Here is a 27,864-nt window from a genome sequence, read left to right as displayed (position 1 = left end):
AATTATGAAATTAATCTTTTTTTACTTTCAAAATTTTATTCTAAAAACTTTTCTTCATATTCAAAATTCAAAATATAAAATATAATTAATTTATTAAAAATTATGAAATGGTTTCATAGTAAACTTTATAGTTAGAAATATATTGCTCATTCAAGATGAAAAAATATTTATAAGTATATATGACTTGAATAAAACAATACATATAAGTATTGGAATATGATTAAAAGCAGAAATTCATTTTTTGACATGTTTGTCTGATCAACCCTGACATGTTCGTCCCATCACTTGGCAGAGATGTTGGGGCAGTCACAAAAGTTGGTGCAGCCGGCCGATGCAAATAAGTTGCACCGTAGCTAGTGCCCTCTATTCAATTCCTGTGGCAGGAACATCATATAATGAAGCAATTATTCTTCCCTCCATTTGTCTCTTCTATTCCCTACATGCAACCGTCACAAAGCAATCCATTATCCAACTCTCTCTGGCTATCTCTAATCATGCCTTGTTTCTTGACAACCTTGCAATTTATGTTTTCTTGTGATTGCATGTAAAGTTTTTGGCTCTACAAATGTTCTGTTTAGCTAGGCATCTGCTGTGGATGAAGTGGACACTAGCAAATATATGTTCAGTTTAATTACATTAGGGAAGCATACCCCTAATGTTATAGTAAAAGAGATTACATTTTACATCTGAGGGACTTAGTTATTTACAATTATTTGTTGGCTCTAGGTATTAACAAATTGTTGTAGGGGAGGGACATATAGTTCAATATATTCTAATGATTATGACAGTAGTTAGCATAATATTCATATTTGGTAATTTAATATTCACTAGCAGATCTCATCCCTCAAAATCATCCAGGAGTTGAGCATGGTCCAAGGGGGTTTGAACCTTGGTGGATGACATTATTTCCTCTTCCCATGATCCTGGTCAAATGTGTACAAAAGATTGAGTTACAATCTTTTAGCTTTAAAGTTATTTTTTTTAGTGACGTTGTCCCATAACTGAAAGAAATGAGTCTATTTTCTCAAAAAACAACTAATTGTGTGATGCCACATCAACTACAAAAGTATAGGGGTCCTTAATACACATGGTTGGTCTCACTTTTTTTTGGAAGTTATTGTGGACACCTTAGCCAAAAAAACATGTTGATGTGACATCATATTTGATGGTATGATCTTAAAACTTTCCTTATAAGTTGCCAAGTAAGGTGCTCTAAAAAAAATGAGTGATCTGAAAGTTTTGAACAAGATTTCGAGAAGTCCAAAGTTAGGATGCTCAACTTATAATTATTTAGCCTTGAATGACCATTTTAAGTGATTAGATATCAACTTCAATCCTCCAATAATTGTATATTTTGGCGATGTCTTTGCAGCCGAAAAAATGCCCCTGATTTGATATTTTCTGATTTTAAAAAAAAAAATATTAAATTTATAATTGACAAAACCTGTTAACTATAAATTAATTAATAATTTCAGAAAACCGTCAAATCAGGTGCATCTTTCGAACTATTTTCCCAGAGGCATATATTCTTGGTATACAAATGAAACAATTGTAAACTAAAAAGATTAAAATATGATGAACCATTGATGTATAAGAAACTAATAGACTTCTAGCTATCCTATTTTTAACTTACAATTACTAATTGAGAAATCTAACGCACATAAAGTGCACTATTAAGAAAATTTCCTTAATTAGTGATACTCTTCTCTAAGAAACAGCTAAATTGTAAAAAATAAATAAATTCATAGCTGTCCTCATAAAACTTATTGGTATTTAGCCAATACTCTCCTCCTTAAGTTTATATTAAAATATGAATATCAAAATCCGTAGTAACGACTTTACAATCTCCAAGGAATATTTCGATTTAACTAATGAGGTGAAGTTTAATCTTAATTAATAGAAATCTGAACAAGGGAAGTACGTACTTAAATGACACTTTAGCAGTACATTGGCAGCATTGGGGCAGGGACAGAGTTGGGCAGAGTTTGGGCAGCCGGACGGTGCAAATAAGTTGCACCGTAGCCGGTGCCTGCAAAAACAAAAGTAGACTCGTCATTGTACTTAGTTCACAGTTTTCAAAAAGCCCTGATCACCACACAAAATAAGTGGACAAGACCGAAAGTTCAAATTCCTTGCATGACACGGCATTGAACGAGTCTTGCAATTATCTTCCAGGATGATTGGACACGACTCTAATGTAATCTTAATCTCTGTTGCTACTACGTAATTCCAATTAAAGTTTATCAGCAGCAGAGATCTATATAAGGATGCCAATACTACCAATAACGTTAAACATACCTTGATAGGCTAAATACCCACTTGGAGATGAAATTGAAGATGGCTTGTTTTCTGCTCTTGTTTCTATTTGCATTTCCTGTCTCTCATTCTTCTCCTTCTTCTTATTCTGATGAAGAAGCTCTCTTGGCTTTCAAGGGTTCTCTTTCCCTTGACCCTCACAATGTTTTGCATGATTGGTCTTCCAAGAACAATTTTTGTAATTGGACTGGTGTTTCTTGCTCTTCTCGTCACCAACGTGTGGTTTCCTTGAATCTCACAGGTATGTCACTAGTGGGCACTATTTCCCCCTTTCTTGGCAATCTTTCATTTCTTAGAGTACTTGCTCTTAGAGATAACAACTTTCATGGTCCAATTCCAACTCACTTGGGAAGGCTTTTTCGCCTTAGAATACTTAGATTCTCTGATAATGAATTAGAAGGATCTATTCCCTCCACTTTGGCTGATTGTCGTTCTTTACGTCATCTCATTCTATCGTATAACAATCTAAGTGGCAACATTCCCTCAGAGCTAGGTCTTCTTTCACATTTAGAAATCATTTATTTAGGAGCAAACCAATTAACAGGCACAATTCCACCTTTCCTAGGAAACATGTCCTCGTTAATTGAATTGGACTTGGGGGCCAATAGATTTTATGGTGATATTCCTGCTGAGTTGGGTATGCTTATTCAACTTAGAGAACTCTATCTCAATGAAAACAACTTATCAGGAAGTATTCCTAGTGAAATGGGCAGGCTTACTCAACTCATAGAGCTTATTCTTTTTTCAAACTTTTTGTCAGGACCAATTCCTACCGAAATGGGCAGGCTTACTCAACTCATAGAGCTTATTCTTTATTCAAACTTTTTGTCAGGACCAATTCCTACCGAATTTGGTAAGCTTGTTGAACTCAAAGAACTTGATCTTAGTGAGAATGATTTATCAGGAATTCTTCCTTGTCAATTGGGTATGCTTATTCAATTGAAACAACTTGATCTTAGTGTAAACAACTTATCTGGACCGGTTCCTGTTGAATTGGGCATGCTTACGCAACTCGGTCAACTTAGTCTTTCTATAAACATCTTGTCAGGCCAAATTCCTGTTGAATTACATATGCTCACTCAAATCAGAGTACTTGATCTTGGTGAAAACTATTTGTCTGGACAAATTCCTATTGAATTTGGTATGCTTTCTCAACTTAGAGAGCTTCGTCTTGGTGAAAACAACTTGTCAGGAGTTATTCCAACTACCCTTTCCAATTGTACTCACCTTCAATTTTTGAAGTTATATAGAAATCAATTAATTGGCCACATTCCTTGGCAATTCGACAAGCTTACGGAGTTACAAAAATTGCTTTTATGGGATAATCGACTCACTGGAGAAATTCCAGCCTCCCTCTCCAATTGCTCTCAACTTCAACGACTTGATTTAAGTGGGAATCAAATAAGTGGTATGGTGCCCTTGGAGTTTGCAAAATTGGTCAATCTTCGTAGGATTTTGATAGAAGCAAATAATCTCACGAGCAAAAACAATGAGTTGCCTTTTTTAACAGCCTTGACTAATTGCTCCTCCTCGCAAGAAATAGACTTGTCTTTTAATCAACTCAGTGGGATTTTGCCTCCTTCTATTAGTCAACTATCAAGCCAATTGTATGCACTGAGTCTGAACCATAATAAACTTGAGGGGAACATACCAAGTGGCATCGGCAAGCTTACAAAGTTGGGGAGATTAAATTTATCTAACAATCATTTCAATGGGATCATTCCATCTACACTCGGCCATCTTTTAAATCTTGAAAGATTGTATTTGGACAAGAATAATTTAAGCGGGAAAATACCAGAAAGTTTAGGGCATGCAAAAAGTCTTGGACTGTTATCATTGAGTGAAAACATGATATCTGGTCAAATTCCATCTGCTCTTGGCAATCTTCCACAACTAAGGCATCTTGTTCTTCATCACAATCAACTTTCAGGGAAATTGCCTGCTAGTTTAGGGAGATGTATAAATTTGGAATAGGTGGACTTAGCCTACAATAGACTACAAGGAAACATACCTCCTGAATGGTCAAGTCTTGTGAATATTCAATTTTATTTCAATGTTTCAAACAATTTGTTGGAAGGTTCTATTTTAGTAATGAGTACTATGGCAATGGTTCAGGGCATAGATGTGTCTTTCAACAACTTCTCAGGTGAAATTCCAGCTGCATTGTCAAGTTGTACAAACTTGCAATATTTGAATCTTTCACGGAATTCATTTTGGAACTCAATTCCAATATCACTTACCAATCTAAAAAATCTTGAAGACATTGATCTCTCTAGAAATAATTTGTCAGGTACAATTCCATTGACTTTCCAAAAAATGAAAATGCTTCAACATATTAATGTATCTTCAAACAATTTAAAAGGAGAGGTTCCGAAGGGAGGAGTTTTTGCAAGGATTAATAAGTCAGCAGTTTCAGGAAATGTTGGCCTTTGTGGACAGTGGATTAATCTGCCTCCATGCTTGTATTCCAAGAACAAAAACAAGTCAACCTTCAAAAAGGTGATAGTATTAGTTCTGATTGGCATTGCAATATTTGTTATGTCTTCTATATTGTTTCTAATGTTTTATAGAAGGAGACATATTGATCAGAATCCTGTTGACTTCAACATTGGACCAAAAAGAATTTCATATGAAGAACTTGCAAATGCGACTGGTGGGTTTAGCCAAACTAATTAGCTAGGGCCAGTTGGTAGTTTTGGATCTGTTTATAGGGGAATTCTCAACAATGGTTCACATATTGCTGTTAAAGTCTTCAATTTACAAGATGAAAATGCCCTCCGAAGTTTTCGGAGAGAATGCAATGTGTTAAAAAGAGTTAGGCACCGTAATGTGATAAAAATCATTTCAGCTTATTGTAATAATGATTTAAAGGAACTGGTTCTTCCTTTCATGTCAAATGGGAGTTTGGAAAAGTGGTTATACCTTGAGGGAGAAGGTAAATGTAAATTAACTTTGACTGACCGATTAAAAATAGCAAAGGAGATAGCACAAGGAATGGAATATCTACACCATTATTGTTGTGTGCAAGTCATTCATTGTGACCTAAAACCTAACAATGTATTGTTAGATGATGACATGACTTCATATATAGCAGACTTTGGCATTACAAGACTCCTTTTTGAGAATTCAATGAATTCAGTGTCTTCTGCAAGTGTTCTAAATGGATCTATTGGCTACTTTGCACCAGGTATAAAATTTTGTATTGTTAGAATATAAATGATCATCAACTATTTTAAATTTTAATAATGATTTCATATAGCTTCAGAGTCATTGATTATTATATATTGTATTGTAGAGAATGGAATGGGTGGAAAGATTTCAACCAAAGGAGATGTATATAGTTATGGAATTCTACTATTAGAATTATTGACAAGGAGGAGACCAACAGATAGCATGTTTGTAGAAGGTATTAATCTGTCAAAATGGACAAGCATGTATTTTCCAAATAAAATCATAGATGTAATGGACAACCAACTACTCACAGATGTTGATCAGTCAAATAAAGCAATGGTATTCACATACCTTACTGAAATTATGCAAATTGGGTTGATTTGTACAAGGGAGGTTCCACACCAACGTCCAATTATGATGGAGATTGTTCAGAGATTAGAAAAAATAACAAGTGTATTTCTTGGTACTCCAAGAACTTTTCATTTGCCCATAGATATCTCACCTTTTCTTGAGGAAACCAGCAATCCAAATAATACTTATGAAGGGAGTTCCGAAAATTGGTCTACATCTACATCTTAGTTTTTCACTATGTTATTAATTACTGATTCTTCCTATGGAAGGAAGAATGTTCAAGCTACTGCTAAAGCTACTTATGAGTTTTAGTCTTAGGCATCCCTGCACTCATTAGAAGTCTCCTCTCTAGGCGTGTTGCATTTGGTTGTGTTGTGGCCTTCGGCTCAACATTGTACATATTTATTTCACTATTTAAGGCACTATGATCATTAGATATTTCTTTTGTTGTTATCAATTCCAGTTTTATATTTTGTTGACTCTCTGTGTTGTTGTTCTTTTCACAATTTTTTTTGACCTTGTAAGCATGTTGTTATAATTTAATAAACAATGGTGTCTATTAAGTGGTCAAATTTCAGAGCTGCTCCTTTAGTCCTAAGATCTTCTATCTATTTATATCTGAAAAGATATCTAAAATTAAAATTAAATCTAATTATTTGAAGTAAGTATAAATTTGTGTTTTTAAATTTAGTCAGCGATATATTTTTGTAGGGAGCTTAATAGCTTCCTAAGAGGAACACCCTCAAATAGCCAAGACAATGGTCCCAAGGAGGAGAAAGGTTGGCTCATCATTTTTCTCTCATCGTGACATTGTATGTTCAATTATATATGTCTTTTTCTCATCCAAAGAAATTTGATGACATTCTTTGTCCAATTATAGAGGTCTCACAAAAATCATAAAATAGTACAGTTCAACTCACAGGCGTTTAATGCTAAGTTGCAACCAATCACAATCAATTATCGTAATGTAATAATTGATTTTTATTGAAATCTGGTAGTGAACTCTTTATAACTCTGGTAGACCCTTATAAACATGGTTAACATATTTGAACTAGTTCAATTCATTATTTTTAGAAGAAAGTATAAGATCTATGTTATATTTTGTTTAATATTTTATTTGAACAAGAATTAGGAGACATCACATACTTCTATGCCAATTTTAGAATCATTAGTAGAAATTCAAATACAAGCTTCAAATAAAGCTAGTGTTGATGACAATATTCAAGGTGATGAAAATTTTATTGATTACAACAATTTAATCTATGTTATTTTCAAACAAATGGACAAAGAAAGTCCATTGCATCTAATGTCTGTTATTATTAAATTGTAACATAGTTACAATAAGTTCAATGTACTTTGACCCAAATCAGGGTACTAAACACATAAAGGTAGCAAATTTTGAACAAATCAACTCAGATGTGGCAACTTCACAACTTAATTCCACTTCTACAAAAGTTGAATAGGGTGCATGGGCTCCCAAAAGTCTGACCAAGGTGAAAGGTATGTGAAGGATGTGCAATGGGAAATGTCTAGAGATCATAAGGACATATAGAGGAACTGAACATATGAGTAAGGGATTTTTGAAATTTTGTAAACAAAATGACAAAGAAAGAATCAACTATCTCTTACTCATGACAACAAAATGGGGATGCAGAAAGGAATAATAGGACTATAATGAAAATGACTAGCATGCTCCATTCTAGAAAGGTAGAGATCAATCTTTGGGATGAAGTAATTTATTAAAAAAATTACATTTTGAATAGAGCTCCTAGAAAAAGCAGTTATGAACATAACACTTAAGAAGCATGGAGTGGAAGAAAGCCTATTGTATCTCATTTTCACATTGTTGGTTGTACAACTTATGCTCACATTCCTAATGAATGAAAAATAAAATTATAAAGAAAATGTGAGAAGTTTATGATGGTAGGATATAATGAAGAGTCAAAAGAGCATAGATTTTATAATCCTAATATAAAGAAATTTCATATTAAAAGAAGAGTTTCTCTATAATGCATTAGATGATGTAGAGAGAGAAGCATGAATTCTTCTAGCAATATCTCAGCTTTTCTTGAGAGTTTCAGTGATCCAAGAAGTATTGATGTGGGAAGCTTTGAAGATTAGTCTAGATCCACATCTTAGCATTTTACCCAAATTAATAACAATCATTACTTGTTCTTTGTATGGTAGAGAGAATGTTCAAGCTCATATTAATAAGAATACAAATTAAACTTAGTTTAGGCATTCATAAGCTTCCATGTTTAGGTGTGCTACATTTGATTTTGTTTTAGGCTTTGGTTCTATATTGTGGTTCTTCATTTCAAAGTTTTATTATCTAAGGTTCTATGATGATTGTATTTGTTTTACTTTCATCAATTACAGTCTTGTAGTTTGCTAAATCTATGTGTTTTGTTCTTGTTGTGGCTTCACAACATTCCCCCTATTTTGAATTGAAAATAGGGACCCCCTCTTTGCTTTTAGGGTGAGGGATCTTATTCTCTAGTACATGACACCTATTTGGGCAACTTTGTGGATAGGGTCTCCCTCTAGGTTTAAGGCGGTCCAGGACATCTAGTTGATTGATTCTAAATGAGGTTAATAGGCCAGGAAGTCAAATTTTTACAAGGAAGACAAAATGTGCACACATGTGCACCCATGAGGTTGTGCAATGTGCACCTAGATCCCTAACTTCGGCGAAACACACATGCACACCCTCAAGCCCTTGTGCCTATAATAAAGTGTCTCCCCTCACATAGTGATCACTTTGCATTTTAGGGCCTCCCAGAGCCACACCCGTGCACTATTAGGCATCTACACCTTTGCATCCACATAGTTTGTGCAGTTTATCCTCAACTTTAGCTAACTCCCAAAGCTAAACTCTAGTGCGCATGTGCACATTTGCACACATGCACACCCCACTCTAATGTTCATGGTATGATGTAACGCCCCACTCAAGAACTTAAAAGAAATAAATCTAATATGTTACAAAGTTTGTTGAACTATTTTTAAAAAAAGTGTAAACAACATCAAAGTAACAATGCAGAAGAAATACACATACACATCAAGTACACATAAGCAAGTACAAATACAATTTTTATTCATCAAGGGTTCCTTCGCATTGAGTTACATTTAAGAAGTTGATAATAATTAGTTTTAATCTTAAGCACAATGTTACATGATCATAAATGAATAACAAATACATAAATACATATGATATGATAAAGAACATCGAGATAACAACATTCACTACACTTGTCCCAGGGTATGAAATAATAAATACAAGTACAAAAAATACAATACACCAATCCTATAGGATCTCAAAATACAAGATACATAAACACATAGATATAACATCTAGATAGAATTCTCCAAGACAAGAATAAGAATGATAAATGATACAACTACACCAAAGAGCATCCAACATTCACAAGCCTAAGGGGGGACCCAAATGGAAAGAAGCCATTACCTCTTGACCGTGTAATCATCTAATTAGGTTCCCACCCCCATTGTGTAGGAGAGATAATGTATGATTCATGCACAGATAATTAAATCATATAACAATCTCAGGCAAGGAATCTTAATAGCCAAATCTATTCCAAAGGTAACACAATCTACTGAAGAAGAGGAGATAATTAAAATTGAAAGACACTCATTCAAAACCAACATCACATACCAAGTCAACATCCAGATACTAAATAAAATACAATATCAAATCAAGATAAAGTCAATGAATGTTATCCACCTAAATTCAAAAGCCACATGTCCAAGAACAATAATCAATAGATAAAAATTGTCATCAATAAAAGTACACCAACAATAAGAACATCCAACAATAAGTATACCACCAACAAATAGTTGACACTTATCAATAAAAGTCAATGGTCAACAATAAATGACACCTAATTGATGAGTAACAAGTCACAATAAATACACCGTCAAAAGTAATATCCCACAAGTACACCACTAGAGGCAAATATAAAGAAGCCATGAAGGAGACTTTGGCTACATACTAGGGAGTGTCATCACATGGTCAAACTACTTGAGTTACCCTAGACTGTTCTCTCATTAGACCCCAGACTCTCAAGCATTGATTTACCCTGGGGTACCAAAGATAGAATACATTTCCTATTCCAATTTTCCTATTCCTATTCCAACAAACAAACAGGCCATTGATGTTTTTTATAAGATTGTTGACATGAGTTTCCATGTTGGAGGGTTACAAAAAAAAATTCATCATGATACCCCATTTCTCTGTCTCTCTTGTTAACATAAATTAATTCTACCAATTTGGTTAGTACAGACCAAAGAAAACTCTAAAAATTCATGAAAAACAAGTTTCATTGTTTTCCATGTCACCCAACCTCCTCTTGCATCCAATTTCATTAATATTTGTTCTACTTATCTCACTATAGTATTTTGTATATTAATAGAATGATTGAGCCTATGCATTTCAACACTCAAATTTGAAGTTCTTCTCTATGTTTTATTTCTATTTTTTTCATGTTATTGGAGCCATGAGAGAATGAGTAAGGATTGTTGCATTTTATTTTGCATAGTGATTTGTGGATGACAGCTTTGAATAATGTTGTTGTGAGAAGGCTTCTCTAGTTAACATGCATATATAGAAGTTGTTAATATTCCCTATTTTTTGCTAGCTCATGTAAATGAAAGCATTGAAGGTGTGTGCACTTCTAAGTTCATATGGTTATCTAAAAGAAGTAGAATACATTTTTTTAAAGTAAAGGACTCTTAGTTGAAAGATCATATATTGGAAAATCAAGTTAATTTGTGGGAATTTTAATGAAGTTTTATTAACACAAAAATAATCGATACTTTTAGTGTTTAGATATTTATGGATGATTAAGAAGTGCAAGTTTATTTTGGTTAATATTAATTGGTGTGTGCTCCAATCTTATCAATATTTTCTTTGGCCATAAGTATTTGTGAAGTAGCCATTTGAAAAGTGGAAAGTCGTAATTTCTTTGAAGAAAAGAGTTGATAAATATATATTTTTGTAAGCTATAAGCTTTGAAGTCCTTGTTTATTTGGTTCATAAGAAGACCAATATCTAGGTGTGGTATTTGCTAGAGGCTTGATGCTTGTGTGATTGTGTGTTGTGTGTTGTTATTTGATTAGAATTTAGCTATGGCTGCCAATGAGATGTCAATTCTTGTGATTAGTGAAAAATTGGATGGTTCAAATTATGCTAATTGGAAATGTGAAATGAAGTTAATTTTACAAATAAAAAACCTATGGAAGTAGTCACAAAAGAAAAAACCACGGATCAAAGCAAACATGATAACTGGGACAAAAAAGGATATGAATGCACGAGCTATACACTTTCATTAACAACTAGTCCAAGGATTAGACCACATGTTCAATGTTTTAAAACAACAAAGAAATCAACTTGCAATGATGAAAGTTGAATATGGAGATGATGAAATCATAGAGATTTTATGTCTTCCAAAGGAGTATAATAATTTTAGTTATACTTTGGAATTAATAGACAAATTTGAGAATATGACACTAGAAGAAGTATATGGTGCTTTGTTAAATGATGAAGAATGACTTAAAAAGTTTACAAGCGAGTCTAACAAGAGTCAACCATTTGTAGCTAGAGGAAAATACAATAATTACAATCAAGGCAGATTGTATCAAAATCAAAGAATTAATCAAGGGAATCAATAAATGAATAATCAAAGACAATGGATTCGACAAAGAGATAATCAAAATAGGAAAAGTTATCAAAGACCATGAAATTAATTTAGAAATTACAATAATTTTAAGGGAGAAATTACTATCAAATTTTTTAAGTGTGGAAACGAAGGGCATAAAAGTGATTAATGTTTTATGAAATGGAAAAGGAGATTTAATCAAAGAAGGCAATCAAATATTGTTCAAGAAGAGAGTGATCATCATATAAGGGTAAAAGCACAAACCTGTGTCACCCTTTTGTAGAGTATTTATACTATGAACTCTTCTAAAGTTGCAATTGGTTATATGAAAATAAAAGTATTGGTAAGTAGTATCATGTTTCATGAGTAGTGATTCAACAAGAATCCATCTCTCATGTTTCACGAGTAGTGATTCAACATGAATCCATGTCTCGTCATGAGAAATTGATTCATGTTGAATCACTACTCATGAAACATGGGTCAATGAGTTTGACTCAAAATCACATAGTTAAATCCTCATAGCAATACCACAAAAGTATTGGTTTTTATTAACTTAAAAAATAATGTCAAATTATAAAAAAAGTATAGAAACAATAACTTCTTTTTTACAAAATTTAAAGAAGTAAAAGAAATAAAAATGTAAGTGGTGCCTTTTTTGTTTGGTAATATAATAAGAATAATTTTGACTATAATCATTTTAAATTTTAAATAATAAGAATAATTTTATAAAAAATAATAATTAATTTTAAATCATTTTAAAGCTAATATTGTAAAATATAATATCTATATTTTTATGACTAAATTTTACATCTACACTTTTATTGTATAAAATATTATTTTAATCTATTATATACCTATTTCAAATTATTAATATTAGAATGTAAATTTTTTAAAATTTAAATAATAAAAATAACTTATTTAAATTTTTTTAAAAGCCAATATCATAAAACATAACACTTAATAACTCTTCTTATTGATAGATATGTATTTAAGTAATTATATAGTTATCAATGATATATACTTATTTTTGAATACTAATTTTGACAATGTTTCACATTAATATAATATGTAATATGAGATTTTGTGACACTAGTTTTCTAAATCTCTAAAAAATTAATATCAAGTGAAAAATAACAACTAATGTAAAATAAAAAAAAACCTATGTTAAAAAAGAATATCTGATTACGTGCTATCAAATTGTATGCGCTGTGTACTCTAATAATTGTGAGAATGTTTTAATGAACCATGCATGATTTTAATTATCAACACTGTCAACTCTAATACATACAAGTTACCCCTGTCCACTGCCAGATGGTAGACGGATGACGGCTCTAAATAGTCAAGGAACGTGTCGTACGGGGTAAAGAAATGAACAAACGAAGTGTCTGTATCAGGACCCATTTTTCTCAATAATAGACACGTGTGTATGTTTCTCATGCAAGTTGCGGGCATTAAAAACAAAATGAGAGTCGTCACTGTACGTTTCAAAAAGTGCGGCAATGGCTAAAAGGTAAACTATTTTGTTTACCCCAGCCGCTAGCCCTAGCCTGTACCCTACCACCGTCAGTGAAATGTCTGACTGAACATACCGTGATCTGCCAACCCCTGCACGTCAACGTCACTGTCACCTCCCGTGATTTCAACGCAAATCTTCGGGCACATCTCACGTCAACATCTATGCATCTCACCAGCAAAAGACAATATTTAGGCGTTCTATAGAAAGAGAAATTTTTTTTTTTGTGGTGGAAAGGATAGTAGCTTTTAAAAATTATCCATTCAGGATAAATTATGTGAAGATTTTTATTTTATTTTCTTATTTTTAGGAAGGGAATTGTTAGTGTGAGATTTCAAGTTAATTAAGAAAATATGTCAAAGTACTAAAAAGGTTAGGGGAGTGGGCATAAAATATTGTACGAGCCTATTAGTTTATAACTAAAAAATAAAGAGACTAGTACTACTATGTTTTACAATCAATGATAACATAATTTGGTTGTTAAGCTATAGCATATTATTATTTTTACTGTGAATTGCTCTTAAGCTATAGATGGCTTAGTTGAAGAATTGTATTTAGTATGGTTAGTTGATAGATGATATAAGTTATAAACTAATTATAAGAAATAGAATCTCTCCTAGTCCCTATCGTTTGGTGTCCTCGCATCATCTTACATTCATTTATTTGTTATTCATTCTCCACTTGACTCACAAAAATTATTTCTCCATAGTTTGGTGCCACTTATTATATATTTTAATAGAATAGAAACAGTTGTTTTATTGAAATGGCTATCACTAGATCATGATTAGTTTGAAGATTAGTTTGTTCGCATGCAATTTTTTTTTTTAAACCGATAGAATTGAATTGAAACCTTATTTTAAAACATTGCCATGTAATTGTGAATTTTTAAATTAATCTTATAAATGTTAGATTAATTTTTAAATTTTGAACTAGTTTTAAGTTGGCTTAATATATATTTTTTCAAACTTTTATATTAAATTTGAGATCATTTAACTATAGTCAATTTTATAATTATAAAGCATTAAAGATCAATGATATTTACTAAAGAGGCATTTTGAATATTTAGATTGGATTGCATTAAAATACATATTTTTACATACAATTTTATAATATTCGTATAATTAATTCTTACAACCAAATTTCTAGAGCTTTATCTAAATGAACTTTGTAAAGTAGAAAAAGAAGAAGACAATTTATCAAATAAGGTGTGATTAATCTTATTCTTAAAAACTTATTCTAAGTTATAACTTATTCTTAGTACTAATTTTATTCTTGGTTATAAACTTAAATAATATTATATTTAAGAATTACATTAAAGTTTATTTTTTATATTATATTAAAGTTTTTTTTTTATTATATTAAATATAAATTTTATAATATATTTAAAATAAATCTAAGAATTAGATTAAGGTTCAAGTTTTATATTATATTATATTTAAATGTAAAATATATTATATTCACTTTGGTATTGCAACATAACATAAACCTATGGGTAATAATGTTTTGTTAACTTAATAAATCAAAGGTTGTATTTCAAAGTTACTATACATGAATGTTTTTTGATTTCAAGTTATCCCTTCTCCATTTAGACTTTTGTTGAAAAAAGAATAATACTTGCTAAATTGACTATGATTCCAACTATACAAATTTATGAAATAACATGACCTAATGTTTTAATTACTAGCATTTAACACTTCTCCAATGTAGTCTTCAACCCCTATGAGTGAATGCATAGTTGATTTGATGTTATCATGTCTCTATTTAGACTTTTGTTGCAAAGAAAACATTAATAGTTAAGTATACAATGATTCAAACTACAAAACTTTTTGAAATAAAAAGAGAATTTTTTTTGAATTACTAAAATTGAACCTTAAATATTCTACTAACCTAGAATAGTCCATCTAGTAAAAAAATTAAATATAATTACTTTTGAAGCGTTCTTTTGATTGTTATCTAATACTCTAATACATATAAGTTGCCCCCTGTCCAGATGGCAGACGGATGACGGCTCTAAATAGTCAAGGAACGTGTCGTACGGGGTAAAGAAACGAACAAACGAAGTGTCCGTATCAGAACCCATTTTTCTCAATAATAGACACGTGTGTATGTTTCTCATGCAAGTTGCGGGCATTAAAAACAAAACGAGAGTCGTCAAGCCTTCCAAATATTTTCGAGGAAGACTAGACACAGCACTGAACCAGTCTTAATCTGTGTATGTTTCTTATGCAAGTTGCCGGCATTAAAAACAAAACGAGAGTCGTCATTGTACGTTTCAAAAAGCGCTGCACACCACACAAACTGAGTCGACATGACTAGATGTTCGTATTCCTTCCCCAACATGGCATTCAACGAGCTGCCTTCCAAATATTTTCCAGGAAGACTAGACCAATCTTAATCTGTGTAGCTACTACGCAATTCCAATTGAAGTTGATCAGCAGCAGAGATCTATATAAGGATGCCAATCCTACCAATAACATTAAGCATAACTTGATAGGCTAAATACCCACTTGGAGATGAAATTGAAGATGGCTTGTTTTCTGCTCTTGTTTCTATTTGCATTTCCTGTCTCTCATTCTTCTCCTTCTTCTTATTCTGATGAAGAAGCTCTCTTGGCTTTCAAGGGTTCTCTTTCCCTTGACCCTCACAATGTTTTGCATGATTGGTCTTCCAACAACTCTTTTTGTAATTGGACTGGTGTTTCATGCTCTTCTCGTCATCAACGTGTGGTTTCCTTGAATCTCACAGGTAGGTCATTAGTGGGCACTATTTCCCCTTTTCTTGGTAATCTCTCTTTTCTTAGAGTACTTGCTCTTAAAAATAACAGCTTTCATGATCCAATTCCAACTCAGTTGGGAAGACTTTTTCGCCTTAGAATCCTTAGATTATCTCTAAATGAATTAGAAGGATCTATTCCCTCCACTTTGGCTGACTGTCGTTCTTTATATCATCTCATTTTATCTTACAACAATCTAAGTGGAAACATTCCCTCTGAGCTAGGCCTTCTTTCACATTTAGAAATCATTTATTTAGGAGCAAACCAATTAACAGGCCCAATTCCACCTTTCTTAGGAAACATGTCCTCTTTAATTGAATTGGACTTGGGGAACAATGGATTTTATGGTGATATTCCTATTGAATTGGGTATGCTTATTCAACTTAGAGAACTCTATCTCTATGAAAACAACTTATTAGGAAGTATTCCTAGTGAAATGGGTAGGCTTACTCAACTCAAAGAACTTGATCTTAGTGAAAACAACTTATCTGGACCGGTTCCTGTTGAATTGGGTATGCTTACGCAACTCAATCAACTTAGTCTTTATATAAACATCTTATCAGGACAAATTCCTGTTGAATTACATATGCTCACACAAATCAGAGTACTTGATCTTGGTGAAAACCATTTGTCTGGACAGATTCCAATTGAATTTGGTATGCTTTCTCAACTTAGAGAACTTCATCTAGGTGAAAACAACTTGTCAGGAGTTATTCCCACTACCCTTTCCAATTGTACTCACCTTCAAATTTTGAAGTTATATAAAAATCAATTAATTGGTCACATCCCCTGGCAATTTGGCAAGCTATCAGAGTTACAAGTATTTCTTTTATGGAGTAATCAACTCAATGGAGAAATCCCAACCACTCTCTCAAATTGTACTCAACTTCAAACACTTGGTTTGGATGGGAATCAAATAGGTGGTACAGTTCCCTTAGAGTTTGCAAAATTGGTCCATCTTCGACGGATTTCCATAGCGGCAAATAATCTCACGAGCAAAAACAATGAGTTGTCTTTTTTAACAGCCTTGACTAATTGCTCCTCCTTGCATGAATTAGACTTGTCTTATAATGAACTCCGTGGGATTTTGCCTCCTTCTATTAGTCAGCTATCAAGCCAACTGTATGTACTGAAACTACACCATAATAAACTTGAGGGGAACATACCAAGTGGCATCGGCAACCTTACAAAGTTGGGAACATTAAATTTATCTAACAATCATTTCAATGGGATCATTCCATCCACACTTGGCCATCTTTTAAATCTTGAAAGATTGTATTTGGACAAGAATAATTTAAGCGGGAAAATACCAAAAAGTTTAGGGCATGCAAAAAGTCTTGGACTGCTATCATTGAGTGAAAACATGATATCTGGTCAAATTCCATTTGCTCTTGGCAATCTTCCACAACTAAGGCAACTTGTTCTTCATCACAATCAACTTTCAGGGAAATTGCCTGCTAGTTTAGGGAGATGTATAAATTTGGAAAAGGTGGACTTAGCCTACAACATACTACAAGGAAACATACCTCCTGAATGGTCAAGTCTTGTGAATCTTCAATTTTATTTCAATGTTTCAAGCAATTTGTTGGAAGGTTCTATTTTAGTAATGAGTACTATGACAATGGTTCAGGGCATAGATATGTCTCTCAACAACTTCTCAGGTGAAATTCCAGCTGCATTGTCAAGTTGTACAAACTTGCAATATTTGAATCTTTCATGGAATTCATTTTGGAACTCAATTCCAATATCACTTACCAATCTAAAAAATCTTGAAGACATTGATCTCTCTAGAAATAATTTGTCAGGTACAATTCCATTGACTTTCCAAAAAATGAAAATGCTGCAACATATTAATGTATCTTCAAACAATTTAAAAGGAGAGGTTCCGAAAGGAGGAGTTTTTGCAAGGATTAATAAGTCAGCAGTTTCAGGAAATGTTGGCCTTTGTGGACAGTGGATTAATCTGCCACCATGCTTGTATTCCAAGAACAAAGACAAGTCAACCTTCAAAAAGGTGATAGTACCAGTTCTGATTGGCATTGCAATATTTGTTATGTCTTCTCTATTGTTTCTAATTTTTTATAGAAGGAGACATATTGATCAGAATCCTGTTGACTTCAACATTGGACCAAAAAGAATTTCATATGAAGAACTTGCAGATGCAACTGGTGGGTTCAGCCAAACTAATCAGCTAGGGCCAGTTGGTAGTTTTGGATCTGTTTATAGGGGAATTCTCAACGATGGTTCACATATTGCTGTTAAAGTCTTCAATTTACAAGATGAAAATGCCCTCCAAAGTTTTCAGAGAGAATGCAATGTGTTAAAAAGAGTTAGGCACCGTAATGTGATAAAAATCATTTCAGCTTATTGTAACAATGATTTAAAGGTATTGGTTCTTCCTTTCATGTCAAATGGGAGTTTGGAAAAGTGGTTATACCCTGAGGAAGAAGATAAATGTAAATTAACTTTGACTGACCGATTAAAAATAGCAAAGGAGATAGCACAAGGAATGGAATATCTACACCATTATTGTTGTGTGCAAGTCATTCATTGTGACCTAAAACCTAACAATGTATTGTTAGATGATGACATGACTTCATATATAGCAGACTTCGGCATTACAAGACTCTTTTTTGAGAGTTCAATGAATTCAGTGTCTTCTGCAAGTGTTCTAAATGGATCTATTGGCTACTTTGCACCAGGTATAAAATTTTGTATTGTTAGAATATAAATGATCATCAACTATTTTAAATTTTAATAATGATTTCATATAGCTTCAGAGTCATTGATTATTATATATTGTATTGTAGAGTATGGAATGGGTGGAAAGATTTCAACCAAAGGAGATGTATATAGTTATGGAATTCTACTATTAGAATTATTGACAAGGAGGAGACCGGCAGATAGCATGTTTGTAGAAGGTATTAATCTGCCAAAATGGACAAGCATGTATTTTCCAAATAAAATCACAAATGCGGTGGACAGCCAACTACTCACAAATGTTGACAAGTCAAATAGAGCAATGGTATTCACATGCCTTACTGAAATTATACAAATTGGGTTGATTTGTACAAGGGAGGTTCCACACCAGCGTCCAACTATGATGGAGATTGTTCAGAGATTAGAAAAAATAACAAGTGTATTTCTTGGTACTCCAAGATCTTTTCATTTGCCCATAGATATCTCACCTTTTCTTGAGGAAACCAGCAATCCAAATAATACTTATGAAGGGAGTTCCGAAAATTGGTCTACATCTACATCTTAGTTTTTCACTATGTTATTAATTATTGATTCTTCCTATGGAAGGAAGAATGTACAAGCTACTGCTAAAGCTACTTATGAGTTTTAGTCTTAGGCATCCCTGCACTCATTAGAAGTCTCCTCTCTAGGCGTGTTGCGGCCTTCGGCTCAACATTGTACATATTTATTTCACTATTTAAGGCATTATGATCATTAGATATTTCTTTTGCTGTTATCAATTCCAGTTTTATATTTTGTTGACTCTCTGTGCTGCTGTTCTTTTCACAATTTTTTTTGACCTTGTAAGCATGCTGTTATAATTTAATAAACAATGGTGTCTATTAAGTGGTCAAATTTCAGGGTTGCTCCTTCAGTCCTAAGATCTTCTATCTATTTATATCTGAAAAGATATCTAAAATTAAAATTAAATCTAATTATTTGAAATAAGTATAAATTTGTGTTTTTAAATTTAGTCAGCGACATATTTTTGTAGGGAGCTTAATAGCTTCCTAAGAGGAACACCCTCAAACAGCCAAGACAATGGTCCCAAGGAGAAGAAAGGTTGGCTCATCATTTTTCTCTCATGGTGACATTGTATGTTCAATTATATATGTCTTTTTCTCATCCAAAGAAATAATATGACATTCTCTGTCCAATTATAGAAGTCTCACAAAAATCATAAAATAGTACAGTTCAACTCACAGGCGTTTAATGCTAAGTTGCAGCCAATCAATTATCGTAATGTAATAATTGAATTTTATTGAAATCTGGTAGTGAATTCTTTATAATTCGCCTTTGAAATTTCTCTTTTAACTTATGTTATCTGCCTACGCACGTTGCTTCCTGTGTTCTCACGCTTCCTTCTGTCACTTTTTCCATGCAGCAATCATACATCTAGTTCTTTAATGTTTCATTTATTTCTGTATGGTTTTCACCTCTGTTCTAGATGACTTAAGCTACAAATGCTAAATAATTCATTCTTAAACTACAAATGCTAAATAATAAAATTAAGTTTTTAAATTGTTTTGTTTAGACACATTTTTCTCTCCTCTTTAAAAGCAACTCCAAAACCCTCTTATTTCTCTTTGCTTTTTTCAGTACTGTTAATGTATTAATCATTGAAAGGGTCAATGAATTAGTCTGTAAAGAGCAGAGGTCATATGGCTGCGTGAGGACATTGAGAGGATGCTGATCAAAAGGATTTTGAAAACATTAGCGATTTCATTGCCTATGCACGTTTATACAAAGGTGGATTCCTGTTTCGCTAGTTATCGTAGAAGAAAGCGTGAGATACGATGCTGAAAACATGGAACTATAAGAAATTCATCCCATGTTAAAAATCAGATCATATGAAGAATATTAATGACAGGGCAATTGATGATTGTTAGTGGATCGATTCTCAAACTATTCACTTGGGTTCAAAGATAATTTTTGGGCCAAATTAGAAATAATCTGGTGCAGAGGACTATAGAGTTTATGAGTGCAGAGTCTTAGAAATTGTAATTGAAGACGAGGAAAACATAGTATACGTTGTTAATTCCATTTATCTGAATGCACTTGATGCCTGTCGTGGTTTACTCTCTTGCTTGTCAGCGATCGAGGTGTCGAAGCATAAAGGAACGAAGGATGGGTATATTTTCTTCATTGCCTATGCATGAATGCGGATGATGATTACCATTTGCATCATGAGATTAAAAAAACGCTTTGGATAGTTATTTTGGTTAAATGAGTAAGAGCCATTTTGGAGGGAAAAATTATGTTTTTGATTTTATTGAAGCTTTCTCATAAATGTCGTCTTCAAGATATTTAATGATTAATTCTTAATATTAAAGTTAAAGGTAGGAAAGACATTAGTGATCAAGATTTAAAAGTATATTAAAAAAGTACCAAAAATAAAACAGATTTTTAAAAATAAATGACATGGAGGATATTTACAAAGGGCCTTTTGACAATTAGAATTAGAGTGGAATAGGCTTTTTATAATTCTTAAAAATTTATATTCTCCGTTTGGGTACTGCCACTAGGAATTAGGAATAGGAATATATATGCCAATTTTAACTCAAAAATGGGCATTTGCTATTCCACCAAAAGAGGTGGAATTGGAATATATATTCCTATTCTAAAATTTATTTTTTCACAAAATATAATCTATCGGGTACGTAAAACTTTTGCCCTCAACTTTGGTTGCTCACTCATCCTGAGCAACTCCCTTTTTGTTTCTAGGCCGTGAAATTTAGGCACTCATTCTCTATCAACCTAGGCCATCTCCATTGTTTTGCAGAACTTGTGCTAGTAGGTTAAGCTATTTTGCAGAGTGTGCTCGATGGTTTAGTTGTTTTGCAAAGGTGGCCTTCTTCCTCCATGGGTTTACCAAGCACATTCTTCCAAGTAATGTTTTCCTTTCCTCAAAACCTTGTCTGTGTTCTTCCCATTTTGGTGGTAATTTTTGGGTAATGTGTCCTCCATTCCTCAAAACTCATCCATCAAAGCCCTCTTATTTTCTGTATATTATGCTCGTCAATTTACCTATTTTGTAGAGTGTGCTTGATGGTTTAGTGGTTTTGCAGAGGTTCCCTTCTTCCTCTGTGGGTTTTGCAAGTGCATTCTTCCAAGTAATTTGTGTTTCTTCATGGTATTTATCTAGTCTAAGTAAATAGTGAGTATTTTTCCTCACGGAAAAGATAAATTGGGGGGTTGCACTAAATCTAGACCTTCAAGTTGCCCTTTCTCAAATTAAACACATTTTTCCCTTGCTCACATTAAAGATATTTATATTTGGGCATTTAGGGGTTTCTTTTTCTGGATTTCATTTTAAATCAAAACACTTATGGATATGCTATGGTGTTCCCAATGTTTTCAATGTGCGATGTGATTTTGGAACAACTTTATCATAATAATAAAACCCATTTACATTCCAACTACAATAACAATAAGTTGATTAAAGAACATATGAGAGAGAAAAGAGTGGTAACTTTGGTATATCGTTCCTTTGAGACAGTCTAAAATGAAGTCCTTGTAGTATCATATTTTATTCTTGATTATCACATTAGCCTATTTTACAACATGATTTGTTTCATAAAGTTTTTCATCTGTACATAAATTTCACATATTTTATACTGTAGATCTAATCCATGCATGCAATTAGGTGTTACTTTGTTTAACCTTCATATCTACAAACCCTTGCATCGACATACACTATTCCTACCCTACAAAAGTAACCTTTTTGAGGAGCAAAGTGTCTTTCCTCTTAACATAAGCACATACATTCCAAAGAACAATCATCCTTTTCTATAACTACTCCTTTCTTCCTTATTCCCAACACTCCATCCATCCACTCATTGGAAAATAATCCCTTTGGATCATACTTTACCATTGCTTTCAAAAACTTCGCACTTCTCTTACACTTGTTCAACACTCCCTGAAATATAATGTTGTGATTCTTACCCTAGTGGGGAGTCCCTCCATATTGAACAGACCCATCTTCTCAATATGTTCCACCATATCCTCATCCATTCTAGGAACCAGGGGATCCTTTGATCAACAATATGCAAAATCGAAATCCACCAAATCCTCATTTTTTCACAAACAAGCACTCAATGCCTTGACAAAATGCATGAGAATCTCATTGTAGAGCTCCACCCCACACAAACTAGATGGATTCAGGTCTCTCAGCTTTTTAATATTTGTAATGAAGTCTAGCATCTTGGTCATGTTGATTTTCCTAGTAGTTTAGTGAAAGACCTCTCCCTTGATGCAAGGATCCCATGGACAAGATGTGAGCAAGAAAGCTTCTGTAGAATTAAGACACGAACTAGTTGTTTGCAGCTTGTTACATGCAAACCCACAATAGGATATTTGAGAAAAACCAAATCATTGTTCTTGAAGCCTGACCTATTACTTTGCAGGGCCTCCACCTACATCTTGGTTGTCATGTACTTTCCCTTGGCATTCTTTGTAAATTCCTGCAACTCTTCTGAAATGGCGATTTTGTTTCATTTTATAACACAAGTAACATAAATTACATGGATGTTCAACAAACAAATATTACATTTTTTTTTTCTCATTGAAGGAGCTTAAGCAACAGAAATTTTTGCCCTAGTTGGAAATAATTTCAAGTACCTTTACTCGTTTGGTAGATAAGGATCCAGAATTTGGAAGTGTCATGGTTTTATATAGTACCACATTTTTGGAGACCTATATTAGAAATCGAAAGTTATAGAAAGCATTGATGACTTAATTGCATTCTCTCTAATGGTTGAACCGATTGCTAGAAACAACCAGAAGATAAGTGCATGCAATTCATTCCCATTTTTCCAAGTAAAGTTTCATGTGGTTACTTACCACTTCTATATCACAAGTGCTTCCCCCATTTTGAAATTCGTGTTTCACTATTTTGCCACTTCAAAACTAAAATATATGTTACATTCATGTTTTTGAAGACAAACAACCCTATTAATGGACTTTTTCTATAAAAGTTCCTCCCACATATTGCATGCCTTGTGTTTGGATTGATGTGGTACATCACATTGTAACAACGAATATTTCAAGGTTATGGTTAGCAATCTTACAATATAAAATTAAATAGCCATGTAAAAGTCCTAAGTTTAGTTGAGTAGTGTTCAAAATTTATCTATTCAAAGATTCTTTATGACTTCTTTTAGAAAATGTAGCTCTACATTTTTAGCCATTGAAAAGCATTTCATGATCACATTTATTCGCAAGAATTGATTTCATACTTTATGTACATGCTTATGTTCTTCCTCAACAAATAGGAGCACAACACAATCCATGCACTAAGGAAATCTATCATATTTCCCAAAGAGAACCTCTTCCATCATCCAACAACATGCCATCATTATTATCTGATGAAATTTAATCAGTGAGCCACCGGGATACATTCTCATCCATGTTCCTATCCTCGAAATGCATCCTGCCATCCCATGTCATAGACACTCAATGAAACAATAGAAATCAACTTGTGAAACTTAGGAGGAAGGACAAATTGATTCCTCAGATCTAGGGGCTAGTTCAATGTTTATCCTATCTTGATGGGGTTGTTTGTAACTATTCAGACTTTTTGGGCATGACTATTTCTATATATGCTATTTTGGAGAGGTAGTGTGAGATTAGGAGTTTAGTAATGGAGTCACACCAAAGAATCTGGTTTGTAGGATTGGTAGCACTCAAGTTTAAAGGGTGAGTCTTGTGACTGAGTGGATTGAAGTTGATAATTGTGCACAACTTCAACTTCATTTTCTGTAAATACTAATTAATGTACTGATATTTTTTGTATACTAATGATTGTGGGCATTTTCTCACATAACTATTTGCTTAAGAATATATAATTATTTTATGCTTCCACTGTGGTGCTGCATCAATATCATTTTATGGATTGATGTATTTCTCTTATGTTCTTTGCATCATAGGAATATATTTAGAGGCATCAGCAGGCTTTTTGAAGGACATGAAACTAAGATTGTGTTCTCTTTGCACGCAAAGCTAAAATACTCCATTTTCTCCCAACTGCAATTTCCTTCAATGCTAGACATGGGGTATCCCAAGGTAATGCATTGATCCTAAGGTCACATTCATATCAAAGAATTCTATGCTCTAAGGAGACATTTTTAACGGTAGGAGTTCTAACAGTTGTTTACTTGTTCCATTTTTACCAAATGAATTGCTAATATGGTAACTACATCTCCAATGCATTTCAACTAAAAACATCATTTGAAGGAAACCATGTGGATGTTATAGTTTCTAATTGTTCTTTTATAGTCCTAAATAATTAGTGAATTTATTGTTCCATGTGAATTGAATTGATTGGTAAGCATCTGCATTGCATAGAACCACAACTTTCACCAAGCCTACAAGATTTGACTTTAGAAGAGCTAGTTGTACATTATTTACAATAGGAACTATAAATGATTGAAATTTCCCTTGGTAATCGGAAAGAAATGGTTCATTACAACACTAGAACATACCCACATGAGCAATGTGTACTAACTTCACCATCTTCTATAGATATCAAAACTCATTGCATTTTAGGACTTCTCTTTCTATGCTATTGCAATTTTAGTGTGTATATTGTAGTTTATGTTGTCTAATTAGTATCTCATTCTCAATGGGTTCAAAGGGTGTTAAAGAAAGGTGGATTATGTACCTGTTTGAAATGATGTCTTCATTGTTGTAGCTATTGGATTATGTGGCTAGATAGGAAAATGTCAAATCTAGATAATGTGCACCTTAACCTGAAGTGGGAGTGTCAAATAAAACTCCAATTTGTGGTTACAAGTCATCCAATGGATCCTGCTAATGATATATGATTTTAGGGAAGCATCATTATGAAGATCACCCTCTTGCATGTGCTTGTTTTTCTTACCACCCAAGCAATATTCATGATAGCATCTGCCAAAAAAGCTAGATTAAACAAGCATAAGAGAATACGAGCTTCTTGTCCTTTCTATAAATGTATTATATATTCCAATGAGATGAATTGCCACGACCAAATACACACGAGTAGGAGAGCTTTCTTGAAACTCATTAATATTCTAAAGGAAAAAGGGAGCATTAAAGATACAATAAACATGAAATTGGAAGAACAACTAGTCATGTTCCTCCATACCCTTGGCCACAATATAAGGAATTGCAAGATTGGCCATAACTTTGGTCACTCAGGAGAGACTATGAGCCAGTACTTTGACAAGGTCTCGAAGGCTATCATATCCCTCCATAACATTTTTATGATAGGATTGTATTGGAGTAATTGATTGAACCCATATACTAGTCACCATTGATGTGGACAACCAAGAAAAATATCGTGACAGTTAAGGAAACCTATCAAAAAATGTAATGAGTGTTTGTTCATTTGATTACAAGTTTTAATATGTTCTTGTTGGTTCGGAAGGGTCAGCTCTAGATAGTCATGTTCTTGTTTTAGCTCTGTCAACAAAAGATCCACTACTAGTTCCCTCTGGTATATTGAAATATATTTTTAATGATTAATATAGGCATTATTGTAAATCGTAGTTTTTTTTTCTATTTCCAATTAAATTATTTTTCTTTGTATAGTAAAATTCTATTTAGTTGATGTTGGCTATCCAAATATTCTTGGATTTCTTGCCCCTTATTAGTGTACGCAGTACCACTTAAAACAGTTTTCTAGAGCCCCACAATGCACGCAAGTTATTTAACCACTGACACTCCTCATTTAGAAATGTGATTGAGTGCACATTTGGTATTTTGAAGCAACATTTTTCTATCCTGAGGCATGTGACATCCTATCATATCATGAGACAAACAAAAATTGTCTTAGCATGTTTCATACTACACAATTACATTATGATAGAGGACAGTGTTCCACCTGATGCGAAAATTGAAGAAGATGATGATCGTAATGTGATAAATGTGCCAAATCTTGAGACTTATGGGATGACTCAGCAAGATAGAGATGATTGGGAAAAATTTTGAGATGAAATAGCATGAAGGATGTGGGAGGACTATAAATCTCAACATTAGTTGTATTTATTCACATAGAAACTTCAATTTTGAACAGATAGAATACTCTAAATATGATGCCACATTGTATTATTTTGATAATTCATATCATCACTTTCAATATGTTAATCTTCTAATTGCATTTGGTCTGAGAATATATTGATAAATTATTTTTGTAGATGTGTTTGTTAGGTTATGAATTAATGCAATAATTTGTTTCATTCAACTACGTAAGTCTTCTATCAGCCTACTATTATTTACTTGTTTATATTAAATTTGATGTGTGCCTTGAAATTTTCATTATTCAAAGAAACCATATGGTATTCTATAGGTACAATAGGTAAATTGAGTCACAATTCAAGACACATTTTGAACCACACTTTGAATCACATTTTGGATTACACTTGAGCAGATATGGTCCACCTGCAGAGAAAATATTATCTCCCAAGGAGTCAACGGAGGTTATATGTTCAATCATAGATTGAGAGTCAAATTTTGCACATCCAACTATGATCACCTTTACACCGCCATTAACAATCCTTGAATGGCAGTCATTGCTAGGCTTGAAATGCTTCTCCATCCAAATGCACCACCAATGTACCGACCTCCTCATTTTATATGGCAGTTGATCAAACAGAAACTATACTCCTCTACACAAGTGTTTATCGATCCAGTGAGCAAGAGACATTTTATCTGTGATGTAATAAATAGGCCCGGCATGACTTGGAATATTCTTTCCACTCTTTTCATCCAACGGAATCCTTGTTGTTTCTCCATCCCTTTGCTCCGATAAATTCCTCGCTTGCATCTTGTCTCCATCCATTCGCTTCAATAAAAATTCCTGACCCAGATATTTCACTGTGACTAACCTAACAATCTCAGATTTTGCATTCATTTGCCTGTGATTTCTAGGATCCTTGTACTTTTTCACTTTCGTTAGTTTGAAGTTTAACAAAATTGAAATTACTCATCAACCCTTCTTTAAGTTCAGAATCTAGATGTTAAACATTCTACCATAATTTTCTCTTCATGTATGATTAAAAGACTGGTTGTTTTCAACAAACTTGTTTGATATGCAAAGCATGATCTAAAATACACTAAAATTTGAATTTATCATCAAATGATTGTCACTTCATGTTGCAGCGAACTAATGATTACCACTTTCTTCCACTCAACTATTTGAGTTGTATGACAAAATCTTGGTTCCAGTCAATTATATTTGCTGGCCTCACATGATTAGTTCATTCACATCTTATTTACATATATATCATGTATTCAAAACTATATGATGCTACGTTGTATTATTTTGACAATTCATATCATCACTTTTAGCA

The 27,864-nt window shown here is 33.1% G+C and overlaps 1 protein-coding gene and 1 pseudogene across 2 annotated transcripts; both read left to right on the top strand.

The window, feature by feature from the left end:
• Positions 1–2,314: 2,314 nt before the first annotated feature.
• On the top strand, positions 2,315–6,285 carry LOC149529281 (uncharacterized; annotated as a pseudogene). Its single transcript, XR_016358649.1, has 4 exons — positions 2,315–2,809; positions 2,882–3,071; positions 3,276–5,503; positions 5,612–6,285. The product of XR_016358649.1 is annotated as an uncharacterized LOC149529281 (transcript).
• A 9,246-nt stretch (positions 6,286–15,531) lies between these two features.
• On the top strand, positions 15,532–19,101 carry LOC149529280 (uncharacterized). Its single transcript, XM_089809222.1, has 2 exons — positions 15,532–18,498; positions 18,607–19,101. The coding sequence occupies exons 1-2, from the start codon at positions 15,537–15,539 to the stop codon at positions 19,059–19,061; spliced, it is 3,417 nt and encodes a 1,138-aa protein (XP_089665348.1). The 5' UTR covers positions 15,532–15,536; the 3' UTR covers positions 19,062–19,101.
• Positions 19,102–27,864: the final 8,763 nt, after the last annotated feature.

This window comes from Cupressus sempervirens, chromosome 11, assembly GCF_028749045.1.
Source record: "Cupressus sempervirens isolate cs-2001-9-10 chromosome 11, ASM2874904v1, whole genome shotgun sequence".
NCBI lineage: Eukaryota > Viridiplantae > Streptophyta > Pinopsida > Cupressales > Cupressaceae > Cupressus > Cupressus sempervirens.
This window is presented reverse-complemented; position numbering and strand designations above follow the sequence as displayed.